We start from the raw sequence: 15,768 nt of genomic DNA, 5'->3' as shown, positions 1-15,768 counted from the left end.
ACTGTAGCCCTCATTGATTAGAAGGCAGCCAAATCCATGATTTATCACAGATAAATGTGACAGGAAAAATGGGGTAGAACCAAATGTGTATCTTTTCCTTTCCACAGGTGTTTGGGCTGAAAAATCCATGTCTTAATAGCAAGGAACATCACTCAACAGCCTGTGAAAGCCTCAGCAATTACCTACAGACTGGCAGTAACATGGAAAGTCTGAAAATACAAGAGGTACAGAAACGTGACTCACTGGAAATTGCACTCACAACTGGACTGGAAGAATGGTCAGAAAGGGCAAGGAAGGAAAATAACAAACCTGGGATTTTCAGAGATTGAGAAAACCACCCCAATTCAAAAGCAGAGATCTGGACTCCAAGTTTCCTGGTGCCTTTGCCATGATACGGTTTCTAGGCACACATATTTGTGGAAACGGAAATGTGTTCAAAACAAAATAGGAGAGAATTTACCTTCATTTTGACCTTGGAACAAGCAGCCAAGTTCTCCTTGCAGCTTTTATGGACGAGAACACCACAATCTATAGAAAACAAATGATGAGAACCATCAACAATCCTGCCTAAGGTGTAGATGTCTTACTACTTCTCCTTCAGGCCTCCAGAGATCAACCATTTCAGCTCCTCTGAGTTCACAGGAGCTCTAAGATCAGCTAAAATTTGCTGTTTCAGAGACTTTTCATAATGGGACAGCACAGAAAATAAACAATAATCCTTTGAGTCAGAGAAAAAGCGAACCATCAGTTCAGGTATCAGTCCCACACCAGCAGATTTTTATGGCGAATTCTGTTTGAAAATGAACAGGAGCCCCCAGGGTGAAATACAGGAGCTTAATGTCTATCAGGCATGAATGAAAACAGAAGGATGCTAGGAGATCATCACCAAAAGTCCATTCATTTTATGATGCAGAAATCAAACTCACTGGGTAATATAACACAAATGAAAGCAGTTATGCTGTCATTAAGCGAATTCTGGAGTTCATTCTCTGATCTCTTCTCATTTAGATGTCAAGAACGGAGCCCAAAGGGATGCCCTTGTTATTAGAATATAAGCAAAGGCATGCCGGGTCAGAGCCAAGGTCCAGCACTCCATACACAGAGACAGATCAGCTGCCCACAGGATCCCTCCAGCAGGATGAGTGCAAGACCACATCCTGTACAAGTTACTCAGCAACCAGGGTGTGCAGATGTGCCCCGCTGGGTGAAGGTGGCAGCCCACAGCCCAGCAGGGCCGGTAGCCACTGACAGCCTCCTCCCGCACAGCAAAGTGCCCCACGCCTTCTCTGAGCAGCGCTGCTCTGCTACGCACATTCCACAGCATCAAGTGGGGTGCGCCACGCAGCACAGCTGGCGCATGGAGTGACAATCAGTGCAGCGCAGCGGGCTAGGAGGGGTTGCTGCGGCACTTCAGGCTGGGCTGGGGCTCTAGAGGATGTGCAGCCCACTGCACAGCATGTGCAGAAACACAGAAACAGAGCAAGTCTGAAGGGGCCTCCCGGGCCATCTAGTCTGACCTCCGGCTCTAGCTGGCTCCATTCAGGACATGCCTACCATGCGCATGTCTAGCCTATCCTTGAACACCCTCTCCAATGGGGCCTTAACCACCTCCCGTGGAAGCCCATTCCACACCCTTGGGGTCCTGACTGTCAGGAAGAGCTTCCTGGCATCCAAACTGGTTCCCTGAGCTTGGCTCTGTTAGTGCACTTCCTGCCTTCTTCTGGAGGAGAGAACAGGCCTCTACCCACCTCTGTGTGACACCCCCTCACATGCCTGTATGTTGCCAACAGATCCCCTCTGAGTCTCCTCTTCTCCAGGCTGAAGAGACCCAGTTCCCTCAGTCTCGCCTCATACCCCATCCCCTACAAACCGGCCACCAACCTTGTGGCCCTAAACGCCCACCCAAACCCCCAGAAAGCCACTGCCGGTCCATGTGCACTTGTTGCTGCACAGCCCCAGCCACCGTCACCACAGAGGTCAATGTTTGTCAGGCAACAGAGAAGCCATCTCGCAGATCACCCTCTAGCGCTCAACCGTGTTGTCACCTGGGCTGATAGCAAGAAACAAGCTGGAAGGGGAAGGGGCTCAGGGCAGGAGTCCCCCTCTCCAGGAACATAACAAGACTCAGGTATGACTTAAAGTACATGAAGGCAATCCCGCACTGTATCACAGCCTGTAACTCACACACAGTCCTCCACCCAGCTTTGGTTAACAGGGACCATTAATTTGGATTAACAGCTTGACATGTTCACTTTAATAGCTCTTTCATAGGTCAGAATTTTCAGAAATTGGTCAGCACTTGTAAAGTGAGTGTACAAGGTATTCCTTCCCTCCCAACACCCTGTTCCACACACATTCTAGAAATCAGCTTGCCAGATGCAGTGTTTTCATTTTTTATCAAGTCATTTTGATCACAACTTAATACTACACTTCCTGGAATGAACAGAAGTAGAAATTAATTCCTGGCTGCTTCTAAATGGAACTGACTGGCTTCCATTATCATCCCTAATTAGAATTTTATGTTCTGAAAGAAGTTGGTTTTTGCCTAATCATGTGAATTATATAATAATTACATCAATGAAGAACCTGAATTACCAGATGCATAGGAAGGAAAGCAAACATGCAACATTCCGGATGTTTATTAAGAGAGTTGAACAAAGTTACAAGCAGAAACAAACAAAAAGGAAGTCAGTGTCACTAACTGCAAGGAAAAAAGTTAAGTGTAAGGCAACAGTCATAACCTCTGGTTGGCCTCATGCCAAGGCCCACAGGTATTCAGGGAAAACTAAGGTGGTGGCAGCCATCTTGTTCAGTGCTTCCCTTCAGAGCATGGCACAAGCAGGACAGGACAGGTGAGAAGAAGGGGAGAGAGGCCACAAAGGTGGCCTCACCTCAGGTAGCAGAGGAAGTTAAAGGTATCAAAAATATAGAATATATATTAGCGGGGGGGGGGGGGGAGAAAGAGAGAGAAGATGGCAAACAGGTAAGAGAGCAGCAGAAGGTCTGAATTGGTGAAGTGACTGCAAGCATGGTGGAAAGGAAACTTTATCCCTGCTTTATCCAGATCCTCACCGGGGCAATGCTGGGCTGCCACCCACTCTGTGAAGCCAAGCTGTGGAAGTTTTCACTGATTGAGGCCTTGCACTTCACAACAAAGCCCATATATGTGTGATGCACAGAGGCCACAAAGAACAACTAAGGTGGTGGCAGCCACCTTGCTCATTGCTTCTCTTCAGAGCATGACACTTTAAAACGTTTTTAAAATACTCCACGGGGATCTGGCATTTGCCCCACCAAGTCAGGTGTGGATGCCAGGCTGACTTAAGGCAAGGCTTAATTGCAATGAGCAGAGTGGTGCAGCCATAAAGAATGCTGCTCTAGGACCCAAGTAGGCCTGGTGCAGCAGCCACAATCTATCACCATAACATACCTCACAGGGTGGTTGTGGGGATAAATATGGGGCAGGGGAGAAAAAGAGAGCATGAACAATATGTGCCCTCTTGAATTCCTTGGAGAAAGGGAAGGAAAAACGTAAATAAATAAAGGATCTTCCAGAAGATCAGATTGGCTGTTTTTTGCCTGAACACTTTTGGAGCCTATGAAATCTCTCGAGGATTAAAGCAGCAGTTCTGTTGTTACCACATGCTGCCTCCGACTTATGGCAGCCCATGAATGGCACCCTGCAAGATGTCCTACTCATGACTCATGACAGCCCTGCTCAGTTCCATTATGGAGTCCATCCCTCTTGTATTTGGCCTTTCTTTACGTCTCCTGCCTTCAACTCTCCCTAGCAGGATTGTCCTCTCCAGGGAGTCTTGCTGTCTTATGATGTGCCAGAACAACAACACCCTCAGTTTGCTATTTTGCTTCCACTTCTGACATGATTTGATCTAGGACCCCTTGTTCATCTTTCTCTTGGTCCTGAGTATTTGCACAGCTCTCCTTCAGTGCCATGCTTCAAATACATCCCCCCTTTTCTTCCTGTCAACTTTCATCTCTCTCTGGCTTTCACACCCATGCACACTGATCTGCTCCTGTTCCTTTCACAATCATAGTCACCACCTTCCCTTTCCACAGTAAAAAAAGCTCTGCATAGCTATTCACAGGACAACAGAGAGCAGAAAGAGAGCACTCACATGTACAGGCCAAAGAATCCTTGTTGAAAGGCTTCTGGCAGTGGTGGCAATTGAAGGGCCCCACTGTTGGTGTTGCGCTGAAGAGGTGCCCATTTGTCATCTTCTTGTCCTTGTCTTTGGAATCTTTTTCCTTTTCTTTCAGTTTCTCCTTGTCTTTCTCCTTTTCCTAAAAGAGAGAGAGAGAGAAAGGGTTGTAGAAGAGAAACGTAAGAGAGAAATGCTTTCCTTCCTTTCTGAGAGGACTCCCGACCCCTCACCTATGAGGGAGAGAGAATTTACTCAGGACCTACACCGTCAGAGGAGGAGTTGTACATGAGGAAACAGAACACCAGAGCTTTCCACTCACCTCCTGGGCCTCAAGCAACAAGTTCACAATTTCAGCTGTGAGTCATCCTCTGCTGAAGCACATCCATGTCTGAATCAGCTGCTCTGACCAAGGCCATGCGTATTTGCCATCAGAAATGAGAGTTTGATTTTGGAATTCAATGCTGAACTGTACAGCGGAAACAGTGGACTCTACAAGTCTACAGAGGTCTTTCAACCTTGGCTAGCGGCCCAACCCTAGCCCTGCAAAAATGTATCTTTAAAACTGACTGTTTCCCCAACATACATAGCTTGTCTCCATTCCTCCAAGATGACTGGCCCACTCACTTCCCAGGACGCTGGAATACACAAGCCAAGAATTCCTGCGCTATGTCAAGACCAGAAGACCTGGACAGAGCAATCTCTGTTTTAATTCACCTTTCAACACCTCTCTGCAAAAGGGGGATCAGCGTTCCTGCTGGTTGGAAGAGGCTCTCAATGGCTACAGATGACTCGATGCTCCCTCCAGAGCCAATATGCCGATGTGCCCCCATCGGTGAGGAACAGAGGTGGGTTAGGGCCTTCCGGAAGCAAGCCTTCCGGAAGCGAGCATGTCTCTTCTCGGCATGCTGATTCTCTCACTGGGCTGCCCTCCTCTGTCGATGCTGTGCCACAGAGTCAAAAACAGGGGCTGCCTGGTCTGTGGCTAATAGGCAATCCTGCCGAGACTCCCATCCTGCCAACTGTGCCTCGTGGTTTTGCCCAGAAACTGCTTGCCCACCTGGGGAGTCTGTCCTTGAGAGAAGCACCTTCATTCATCTCAATGTCTCAGGGTGGCCCACATTCCCAGCCCCCTTTCTCCTTCTGATTCCAATTCTTTGGAAGCCCAGCCAGTAATCCTTGAGAACAAGTGCCCAAAGCAGCTCTCTCTCACTCCCAACACTGGCAGTCAGTTGGCTGCTACCTGAACAGAATTCTGAACTGGACAGACACTGGTCTGACCCTGCAGAGGTCTTCTCGCGCTCTTAGGCAACCATCCTGTTTGCCATGAAGCCTGGCCACCCTGGCTAAGCACCCCTTCTCTTTTTGGAGGCAGCTGGCTGGCCCCCATGGGAAAGCAGGATGCCACACGATGGAAAGTCTCTCACATCTTCACAAAATGCTGGGACTCTGGGGACACTGTCAAAGGATGGGGGGGGGGGCTCATCCCAGGTTCATGGGGCCACCCAGGCCAGTCTTGGCAACATGGATGGGCAGCAGCCCCCCAGGCAGGAGGTGTCCATGCCTTACCTGGGGGTCGGACTGGGGCCCTTCTCCACACCAAGCTAATGCTCTGCTGCTGAGGCACACCCCACCCCTAAGCTACAGCCCCTTGCCAGCTTGACCAGAAAGCACCAGGATGGCCTTGCAGGATCATGCATCTCCATCTCCATTTCCTGTGTTGCAAATTGACTCTGCAGGGGAGGCATTTGTCATGAATAATAACAATACTATTATTTTAATTTCTCTACTGCCCTATGTCCAAAGCTCCCCGGGAGCATCACAACAACTCATAAAAACACACAAAACACAATAAAACAGGTAAAATTCTAATATACTACTTAAGCTGCCAACAGTTTTCCAAATACAACTAGCCTAGCCTGATAATTGAGGGCCCCCACATGGCATTAAACACCCCTGAATGCCTCAGAGAGGAGGACAGTCTTCCCCTGACACTGGAAAGAAAGCAGAGTGGAGCCAGGCAGGGAGCCACCACCGAGAAGGCTCTCTCCCTTGCTGACCCTTGGAGGCAGTCCTCGGAGGAAAGCCTCAGATGTTGATCCAACCCCTGTGTAGATTCAGGGTGAGAGTCACTCTCCACCAGGTATGGTGGTCCCAAGTCATGTATGGCTTTACAGGTTAGAACCAGCATCTTGAACTGGGCTCGGGAGCAACAGGCAGGCATGCTAGGGAGCCGGAATTGGCCCTTATATGCTCAGACCCTGGAGGCTGTAAAATCCTGAGTTGCCCTGATAAGGTGTCCTTGGCAAGAACTTAAAATCCCCCAGATCCAGCAGCCTAGAAGGCCCAGCATCCCATCGGAGACCACCTCTCTCAGCTCAGGCAGGAGCGGGTCAGGCGGTGTGCCAGCAGAAGGCACAGTCTGTCCTACCAGCCCAGTGTAAGGGGCACACCCTCCAGAGGAACAGTTGTGGAGACCCTGGCAAACCCCTCCCTCAGCCCTGTGGTGCCGCACCAAGCAGTCCCACAGAACCCAACACTGCCTAACAAGCTGCTCCAATTCCCTCCAAACCTAGCTAGCCTCAGGATTTCCCAAGTTGTGCTCCAGGAAAAAGCCTCCAGTTTCTTAGCTTCCTGGGATTCCAGACCAGCAGCAACCTCTGGCTTCCCTGGGCAGCGACCAGGGTCCCAGGACCCTCCTCGATGCCTCTGCTGGTCTCCAGAGGTCGGGTCTGCCAAAAAGCCCTTTGCCAAGGTCCCCTCAGACCTGGAGAAGGTCATCTTCAGTGAGAAGATGCCCCACTGGGACAGGCAGCTATCTTTGCTCACGGGGAGCTACTTCAGCCCCAGGTGGCCTCTTCTGTACCTTTTCCAACTCTACAGGGAAAAGCTGCCTTCCTGGGGGTTGGAAGATGTAGTGAGACTGCTTCTGCGGAGGGCCGGCAATATTGACACTGTTAACTGGAAGACAGCCGAAGGTGTGGCACGTGGGGGTGAGGGGGAGAAGAGAGGTAGACAGCAACCTGAGTCCCTTGGATGATGCATACAAATCCTGGTATGTGAAACTCTCTCTCTCTCTCTCTCTCTCTCTCTGAGCTCAGTTCTCATTGCCTCCAGCACTTAGCCCATACCTACATTTCTGACTGCAACGCCCCAGGGAGTCTTATCAGTCCCTTTATGGGCACTGTATTCTGAAACACCATCAGCTTCCAGAAGGGCAGCAGAATTAGTCTGTTGCAATGAAAACAACTTAAAGGCAAACACATTTGTCTGGTATCCACTTTCATGGACAATGAATGCACGCGATGCACCATAAAACAGCAGGACGGAACCATGCTCCAGCCAGACCTGCCCAAAGCACATTTACCCAAAAGTAAGCCACACCAAGTTATCTGAGGATTAGTTCTTAGTAAATGTGAAAAGGACCAAACCACTTGACTGTCTGCCTTGCCAGGTGTAATTTTTTGTGTGTGCCATGCCAGATTTGCTCCTCTGGTTCTAGAGGTGCAATTACTTGGGAGAGGAATGGAAGTTAATTCCGAGTAGGGACACTTGTGCTATGGTCTTAAACACTGTCAACAGCGGCCGAAAACATGCATGTTTCAGCCTGAAGCTTGTCTTTAGCCAAAACAGCTGTAGATTATATTCCTCTCCAGAACGCAAATGCTGAACTTTAATGCAGCAATGTCCTCCTTCCAGAAATTACAGGGCCAAAACAAACCTGTTGGAAGAGCATGAAGGAGTGTGGTAGACATTTTCACTGTCAAATATCCAGTGGCCTTTACTTTAAAGCAAAGCTTTACTTTAAAAAAAATGTAACATTTGCAGGTCACAATCAGAAATCGTCCATTTGGAAAGCCGAGCTGCAGTGACGGGCAAGACCCATTACAGCTATGGAAAAATCATCTTGGTCCTGCTTGCTTCTGCCTCTTGCACACCTAATTCCCCATGAAGCAGCAGACAGGTCCCCACCCCAGTGCAGGCTCATATCAGATAGGTTGAGGGACTCAGCTCTCACCTTCAAGAAGTCCTCCTGGGTAGCTTAAGTGCTCCTTGGCCCGGTTCTCATAGGTAAACATCTGTCTGGGATGTGCCACTTCAGATTTTAAATGTGGGACTTGGAGGACATGAAGTTCCCCGCCAAAGACAGACAAATTTCAAGGCAGAAAAACTGGAGTGACCACAATAAAACTGAGCTAGAACATTTGTCTCTGGCACTTTTGTTTTCTGCATGGAGGAAAGGTTTTCATAAGAACAAACACCCCTTCCTGTGAATGCCAAAGGTTTTCATAAGAACAAACACCCCTTCCTGTGAATGCCAATCTGAAATCTGAAGTGCTACAGCCCAGAGGTTCACCTCCACAGGACGGCCTAGGCTAGACATGCACATGGTGGGCATGTCATGAGTGGAGCTGGCTGGAGCTGGGGTCAGACTAGATGGCCCGGGAGACCCCTTCTGACTCGCTCTGTTTCTATGTTCAAGGCTCCAGCTGCAGCCTTGCGGCCCAGAACTGGTGAAGGGGCTGAAACTGCAGAAAGGATCTGTTTTCCTTTTAAAACTTTCTCCAGTCCTGAGCTAACATCCTGACTAGACCACCACGATGTGCTGCATGCAGTGCTGCCTCGTAAGGCCCTCGGAAATGTCAGCTGGACCAGGCGACAACTGCGAAACCAGCCCTCCCTAGAGCAGCACCCTTCAGCTGTGCTGGATGGCAACTCCCAGCCGTGCTTCCCAGGAAATGTTGAGGGCTGTAGCCAGAAAGGGTGTGCTAGAGTGTTGCTGAGGACTGGTCAGCAGACCACCTCCAATGGATCTTAGCATCACTGGCAGCACAAATCAAAGGGCAGGTTTGGGACCCAGGTGTCTAAGGAGCACTTTCTCCTAATTATAACTGTGCTACATTGTCCAGACACTGAGGTCATCGTCAAAGGCCCATCTCTACGTGTGCCCACTCTTGTGTGACAGAGCTCCAGCTGCACACCTCTGTCCCCAGAGGAACATAACTGGTCCCAAGGCTTTGCATTCCAGCGCATGGCAAACATCTTTCCATTGGTCAGTGCTCTGACACTTCCGCTGTGCGGGCAGCTGGTGATCCCTTCTTAATATGCGGCTACTCTTTTTGTTTTCGGTGAGGATTTTGATGTCCATTGCATTATTCTGTAATTGTAAGCTGCCCTGAAAGTTCTAATTGAAATGGAGGGTATGACATTACATTTTATGAGCCAAGAGGGTAAATAATACTAACCTTCTTCACACAACTAATCTGAGAAATACAGAGGTAATGTATTTGAATGCTCTGAAAAGGGCCATGTAAGCACAAAGCGTTGTTGCTTAATCAAATTCTGCCATCTTATAACATGAGCTCAGCTCAGAGAGGCTAACAGACACCTCCTCACACAGCATCTTTTCCAAGGTTTTGTGCATTCACTGATCCTTTAACCAATAAAACAAAAAGTATCTCTCAGCCCCACACACTTTGCTCATCTGCTCTCAATTTCTGCTGTTGATGCTATTTGAAGATGTAAAATTGTTTTTCAAGCATAGCAATGGTCACATTTCTAGTTTTTAAACATTTTTAGATCGCTGAAGAAGTAACTTTAAGTAACCTTGAGAAAGAGACAGACAGACAGACAGACAGACAGATGGGGGAGCAGGTAGTAAACATCTTATCTTTGTTTCTTAATTAGTGGGTCCAAAAGAGCTACTAAGATTCTAATTTTTCAGGGAAAATGGTCCTATTTTAAGAGAATGTTTACTATGGCTTGTTTTTCTAAAATAGTCCTACTCTAATAACGAGAGAGACAGAAAGAGAGACAGAGAGATCAGTTAGAAAACAGGAAATGGTATTTAACAGCTTCAGCAACTGGAGAAGCTTGTTGAAAAATCACTCAGACATATGCTTTTTTGCTTACTTGTCATCTAAGTCTTCTTTTGAGCCACACTGGGTGGTATGACAGTGTGCTACCCCAGACTGAAACATTCTGGGAGGGCTGGTTTGATTGGCTGGTCAAATCCAGACTTCCAGCAAACATACCAGCTTCCAGGCAGTGCACGTAAAGCGCAACCGATCGAGCATTCCACAGCCACCATCATGCGGGCATCGCCCCTTAAAGGGAGACAGCATCTTACCTCTGGGTTGAGCCGTCCTGTCAATTTCACTGTTATGTGGGGTATGTCTGAAAAGCGATGATGCCATTTCAGAGACATGACTCCACGAGACGGGTCAGGAGAGCCGCATCCAGCACCTATCCACCCATGATGTTAGGAAAGAAACCTATCTGACCACTGAGACTGCTATCATAAAAGGATGGCTGGGGGGAAAGGAAGTCAGAAACAAGTTGAGCAAGAGAAAGGCAGAGGGGAGGAGAGCAGGAAGGCCGTTTTTTGAGCTCTTCCTCGAAGAAGATATATTAACCCTTCTGCTGCTGGAGGTGTCAGAGTTATCACTCTTTGGGATTCTTAACAAGGTTACTGAGAAAGTGAATGCATGCCAGGGACAGAGTCATGCAGAAAGCACAAAATGCTTTGCTTGTGTTCTTGCTAATGTCAGTTTCCTGATCTTACACCAGCAGGGATACAAAGGATCAGCAACCATCACTTGGAGTATCCAGCACTTTACAGAGAAATTTCCAAAACAGAAACATTTGCATCCCTAAGATGGTAGAACTACCAGCAATATTAAAAGCAGGCACCAAGAGACTTCCTGTTTCACTTCCTCTTTCAGGTCTTTTTGGCTCTTAGACAAAGAAAAAAGAGAGAAAGGGATGCATACACATTTGCTGCGTACATTTCCAATTTAAGAAAAAAATTACAAGACAAACAAGCACCTTGTATATGGGATAGTTAAACTCAAACATGGATCCCCAGCCTGATTCCTAAGCTTGCTCTTCCCAGGATATGTCATGTTACAAGAAACCCAAGTCTGCCACCACAGTGAGTGCCTTGTATGAGGATTACATCCACCATGACTGGACTATGGATTCATGACATCAGGACATGGGGTAATATGCACTAGATATTTTCTATTTGCAATTCTCTTTTTCCTCTAGAAACTTAAAATGCAAGACAAACAAAAAACAAAACAGAATATCCCTAAATCAAATACAACATAAAGGGAAAGAAATCACAAAATTAAAAGCACAGAGGCTCAGACTACTGGGTTGCTTAAAAGGCCTCAGTGAGCAGAACAGTCTTTGCCTGGGACCAAAGGAAGGGTACCACACCAAGGCTGCTCCCTCACTGGCAGAATCAATCCCAACAAAGCCTTCCTTGGAAGACTCCAGTTGAACTTTATGTGCCAGGCACACTCAGGTAGATACTTAAGGAAGAAAGTGCTAGGCATGGGCAACTGAGTGGGCAAGATACCTGTGTGATGCGGTCTCATTTCTTGCTAACACCCTCATACTCCCACCTTAGAAAAACGTTGAAAAGGGGACCTGTTTTGTCTCTTCCTACCAGCTGGCAACAGGGGGAGAACAAACAGGTCTATTCTCTGTCTATTACTGTTTGCCTTGTTCATTCTCCTGACTCCCAGCCACCCCTTTGCCAGGTGGCAGATAGTGACGGAACATTGCCCTCTTCCTCCCTTTTAAAATCCTCTGCAGAAGCAAGCATGTTGGCTAGGATGCCAGCAACACAGCCAATAGCCTGTGTGGGAAGTATCTTAAAAAGGACGGAAGGAGGGCCAGCTTAACCCACCTCACGTTACCAGGGCACCAGTGGTGGGTGGCAGCAGTGGGCCGCATCACCCACCCACCCACCCACCCCTCTCTCTGCGGTACACGTTCACTGCTACCAGAAACAAGTGACAGCTATTTTCGCTTCCTCAAGCTCTTTTCCAGACTCTCACAGATTGCAGAGCCGCTCTGGAATTGGAACAAGGGGACACAGCTATAGAAATTAACTCTGCAGCAGCACATTCACCCTGCAAAAGGTTTTTAAAAATAGAAGGAAGAGGGGAAGTGAAGTGCCACAGTCATCTGCTGGTTCTCTGGGCTGCAGAGGGCTCAGCCTGGACCCAAGCTGTCAATGGCTGCCCACGGTTAACTCAGCCATTCAGACTGGGTGCCTGCGCAGCTGGCGAAGTTCAGGTGCCACATTATCAAACTGCCCACAGCCAGTCAGAAATAGAGCTGCTCTAGTTTGGGACCTACTACAGTTCCCTAATTTTTTAAAAAGTAGCCCCAGGTAGAGTGCTTTCCAATTGCAGCTAAACAAACTCTATCCAGGTAAGGTTGCGGCACCACACAGCCATGGATCTCAGCAGCAGCTCATTGTCTCTGTGAAAAATGTAGTTTTGCCCCAAATCCAAAGACGACAAACTATTTGTTCAAGGATAGGCTAGACATGTACATGGTGGGCATGTCGTGAGCGGAGCCTGCTGGGGCCAGAGGTCAGACTAGATGGCCTTGGAGGCCCCTTCTGACTCGCTCTGTTTCTATATGGAGAACTAAACGGCATGTGGATCTTTTACAACATTACTTGGATTAGGTGGATTGTGGGGGTGGAGATGGGAGGGATCAGGATTTGCTTGGTACAGCAATGGTAGAGGAATGTTGACAGCTGTTTTTTGACTTCTTGCCCATAATTCCTGACTATTATCTAGTGAAAGACTGGCTGTGAAATCATGGCATTGGCAAAACAAGTGTAAGGATTTTTTTAAAAGCAGCATCATTTGTTGTGCTCTGAATATTATTTTTGTGGATCTTTCTGTACAACAAATTCAGTTCTCAAAAAGTTTCAGAGAATTCTCAGAAGACATGATGGAAAGAAGGCCAGAGACTAAATAATGCAACGGAGCAAATAAAGCATACAATGGAACTCAGTGGGAACTCGGAACTCCTCTGCCAGTGGGGGTCCTCACCCACAACAGCTTTTCTTTTGAGCTTTATAGAGCTATCCACAACTCCAACCCCAGAAAAGTTTCTCTGTGATAGAGCACCGTGGTTAACACCTATAAATCTCCAAAGAAAAGCTAAAATGGATAAAGACCCCCCACAGTCATAGAAGGCACCAGGCTTGACAAAACTAAAGCAATTCCACCCCAGCCCTTTAGATGGGAGGAACTCTCACAGAATCTGTGCACATAAGAGAACACACACCCAACAAAAGGAAGCTGACTTCCCTTGCACAACTGACTAGCTCTGGTGTAATCTTTACCAAAAAACAACAATAACAACCCAAAAAACAAAACAAAAAAAAAAACCCAGCATCACTCAACTGAAGCAAATTCTTCCGCAACAGCACTGAAAAACAAAAGAGCTACTGATGCACAGCTCCTCTTGGGTGGCTCTGCATTAAGAAGCTATTCTACAGAATAAAGCAAGCCTGCTGTTTTCTTTCAAGGAAATTTTCCTTTTGGGAAAAATATGAACCACCACCCATCACTAAACGTTAGAGAGCAAAGAAGGACAAGGTAAATGATGCTAAGTGTGTGCAGTCTCATTTGCATGAATGGCAGAAGGCAGGCATTAAATGTGCTTTATCAAAATGAGTTCCTCGCTTATTTCGGTTCAACTATATTAAAGATGATATCTGTAACACTGGAAGAACATTTCCAGCAAAGACTCTGCTGTGAAACTAGCTGCTGCTCTTTCTGCAGATGGGTGTGTGTGTGTGTGTGTGTGTGTGTGTGTGAGGGGGTTCTTCAATGAACATGGATGCTTTAAACAGCTTCCAGCTGCAATTTTGCATAACCTTGCCACTGCACGGAAAAAGAGCCCTCCTTGTCATACAGTCTCCTGCCTCCAGTATTCTAGCTATAGACTAATTGCTAACAGTATCATGCAGTTTTGTTGAAAGATAGGTACTGGCGCAACACATGGGAAAGATCATGTGAAGGTCACTTATCCAGACTTCTAACACATTCTTATCAAATATTTTTCTACCAGGGTTTTAAAAAAAGATTAAGTAGCTTCAGGGGACTCATCATTCTTGATTCTCAGAGCTATAAGAGAACTATATCTGTTAAAGGGGGGCCCATGTGCTTCTCCCAGCACAAAAACATCTCAGAGTCTGTTTCCAAAATGGGCAATGCAACATTTTCTGCTGTCTGGTTCTTCTGGGCACCTGCAGATCCAACCTGTAACCATGACATATGGAGTTTGCTGTGAATCCAGCAGACCCTGTCACCTTGGGGCCTGAACATGCTGACACTGCGACTTCACTATTAATTCAGATTTCTCTGCTCCCCCATTCTCCCCACCCCACCAAACCTATCCTTTTGGTGACATCTGATGGAGAGCTCTGGAGCTCTTGAAGCTTTGCACATTTTCATGGTATTTTGGTTGGTCTATTACAGGTATTGCATGAATAAGGAACCTGGAGAAAAAGAAGCACTCGGAGGCAGAGCTGTTTTCCACTGGTTATTGTCCCTGCAGCAATGGCTTTACGTGGACAGTGCTGCATGCAAGTTAAGGCACCTTCATGCTACTGGATATACAAAATATGGATGGAACATGGTCCCTGTTCCAGCATTACATTCCAGGAAAAACTTCCCGATCTGCTATAAATCTTCAGCTTCTACTGCACAGAAGCAGATGAACGGTGACCCTCCTCCGGGACTGCAGATGGGGAGGACAGCATGGTTGAATGATCCTGTATATTGCCGCCTCTGCCTACCTACAGAAAACCAAAACTAGGAGAGAAAATGTTCGAGCCAGGCCTTCGACCCAAAATGCTATTTCCGTCTGTGCAAGGAGTCCTCCAGATTGTGCAGCTGCTTCAAAATCTCCCTGCATTCAGTCAGTCCTGGTGGGGAATGCTCACGGCCTGAACCGAGTGGAGAGGGAGCACAGTTCAGAGAGAAGACATATGCTTGGAATGGAGGAAGCCACTCTGCTGTCACAATGGTGTTTTTCCCAGACTAATGCAATGAGGCATCTTCTCATGCTCACCTTTTCAGGAGGGCAACAGCCCACTGGGGCAGCACTGGGGCCCAAGCCCAGTACCTGGCACGTTTGCAGAAAAGGATTAGGGAGCAGCTTGGAGGCAAGTGCCACCGCCTCTGACTGACTTTGGGCTGGTTGCAAGGATTGTTGTGAGGATATAATGGCTCTGTCAGCTGGCTTAAGTTCCTTGCAAGCAGAAGAAAGGTGAGGCATGAATGCAGTGTAATCACCATGCTCATCTCAGCTACAGCTGTAGCATAAAAGCCAGCCTCCACACCCCATCCTATGCTCAGAGTGCCATACCCTCCAATGTCTGGCAAGCCTCAAACATCTGGACCTACTTACTTTGCTCTTCTTACTGCTGGACATTTTATTCTTGAGGTAGCTGAACGTGCGGCTGACTTTCGTTACGCTTTTGCCTTCCAAGTCTTTCCTGGAAGGGCTGGGAGGCAGGAGATTGCCACTTTCCTCGCAGATGCTGCAGCCAAGAGACACACAAAGTTAAGAGAGCATGCAGACCTTTGCTCTCTCCTGCTCCGAACAGCAGAGAAAATTTCCTCCCCCACACACTTTCCCCTTCTCTTTTTCTTTCTCAGTATAAAACCTTTGCTTCAGGCATGTGTTCTGCTTGCCTGGCTTTCCCATAAAGCCAGTGTTTGTACATAACAGCTGGGGGCGGGTGCCTGCTCGTCTTCGTTGGCCGTGCTCATGCGTCTTT

The 15,768-nt window shown here is 47.6% G+C and overlaps 1 protein-coding gene across 11 annotated transcripts in view; it reads right to left on the bottom strand.

Moving 5' to 3' along the window:
• Nucleotides 1–15,768, bottom strand: part of AKAP13 (A-kinase anchoring protein 13) — a 268,166-nt gene that overhangs the window by 29,582 nt on the left and 222,816 nt on the right. For all 11 annotated transcript variants that reach the window (XM_044444959.1, XM_044444962.1, XM_044444958.1 and 8 more), the window contains 3 exons: nt 15,396–15,528; nt 4,137–4,302; nt 461–528 (listed from right to left, as the gene is read on the bottom strand). In XM_044444959.1, the coding sequence (XP_044300894.1) occupies nt 461–528; nt 4,137–4,302; nt 15,396–15,528 (367 nt within the window). The remainder of the gene's footprint in view (nt 1–460; nt 529–4,136; nt 4,303–15,395; nt 15,529–15,768) is intronic.

The sequence above is a fragment of the Varanus komodoensis genome, unplaced genomic scaffold, assembly GCF_004798865.1.
Source record: "Varanus komodoensis strain SLA01 unplaced genomic scaffold, ASM479886v1 scaffold46_3, whole genome shotgun sequence".
NCBI lineage: Eukaryota > Metazoa > Chordata > Lepidosauria > Squamata > Varanidae > Varanus > Varanus komodoensis.
This window is presented reverse-complemented; position numbering and strand designations above follow the sequence as displayed.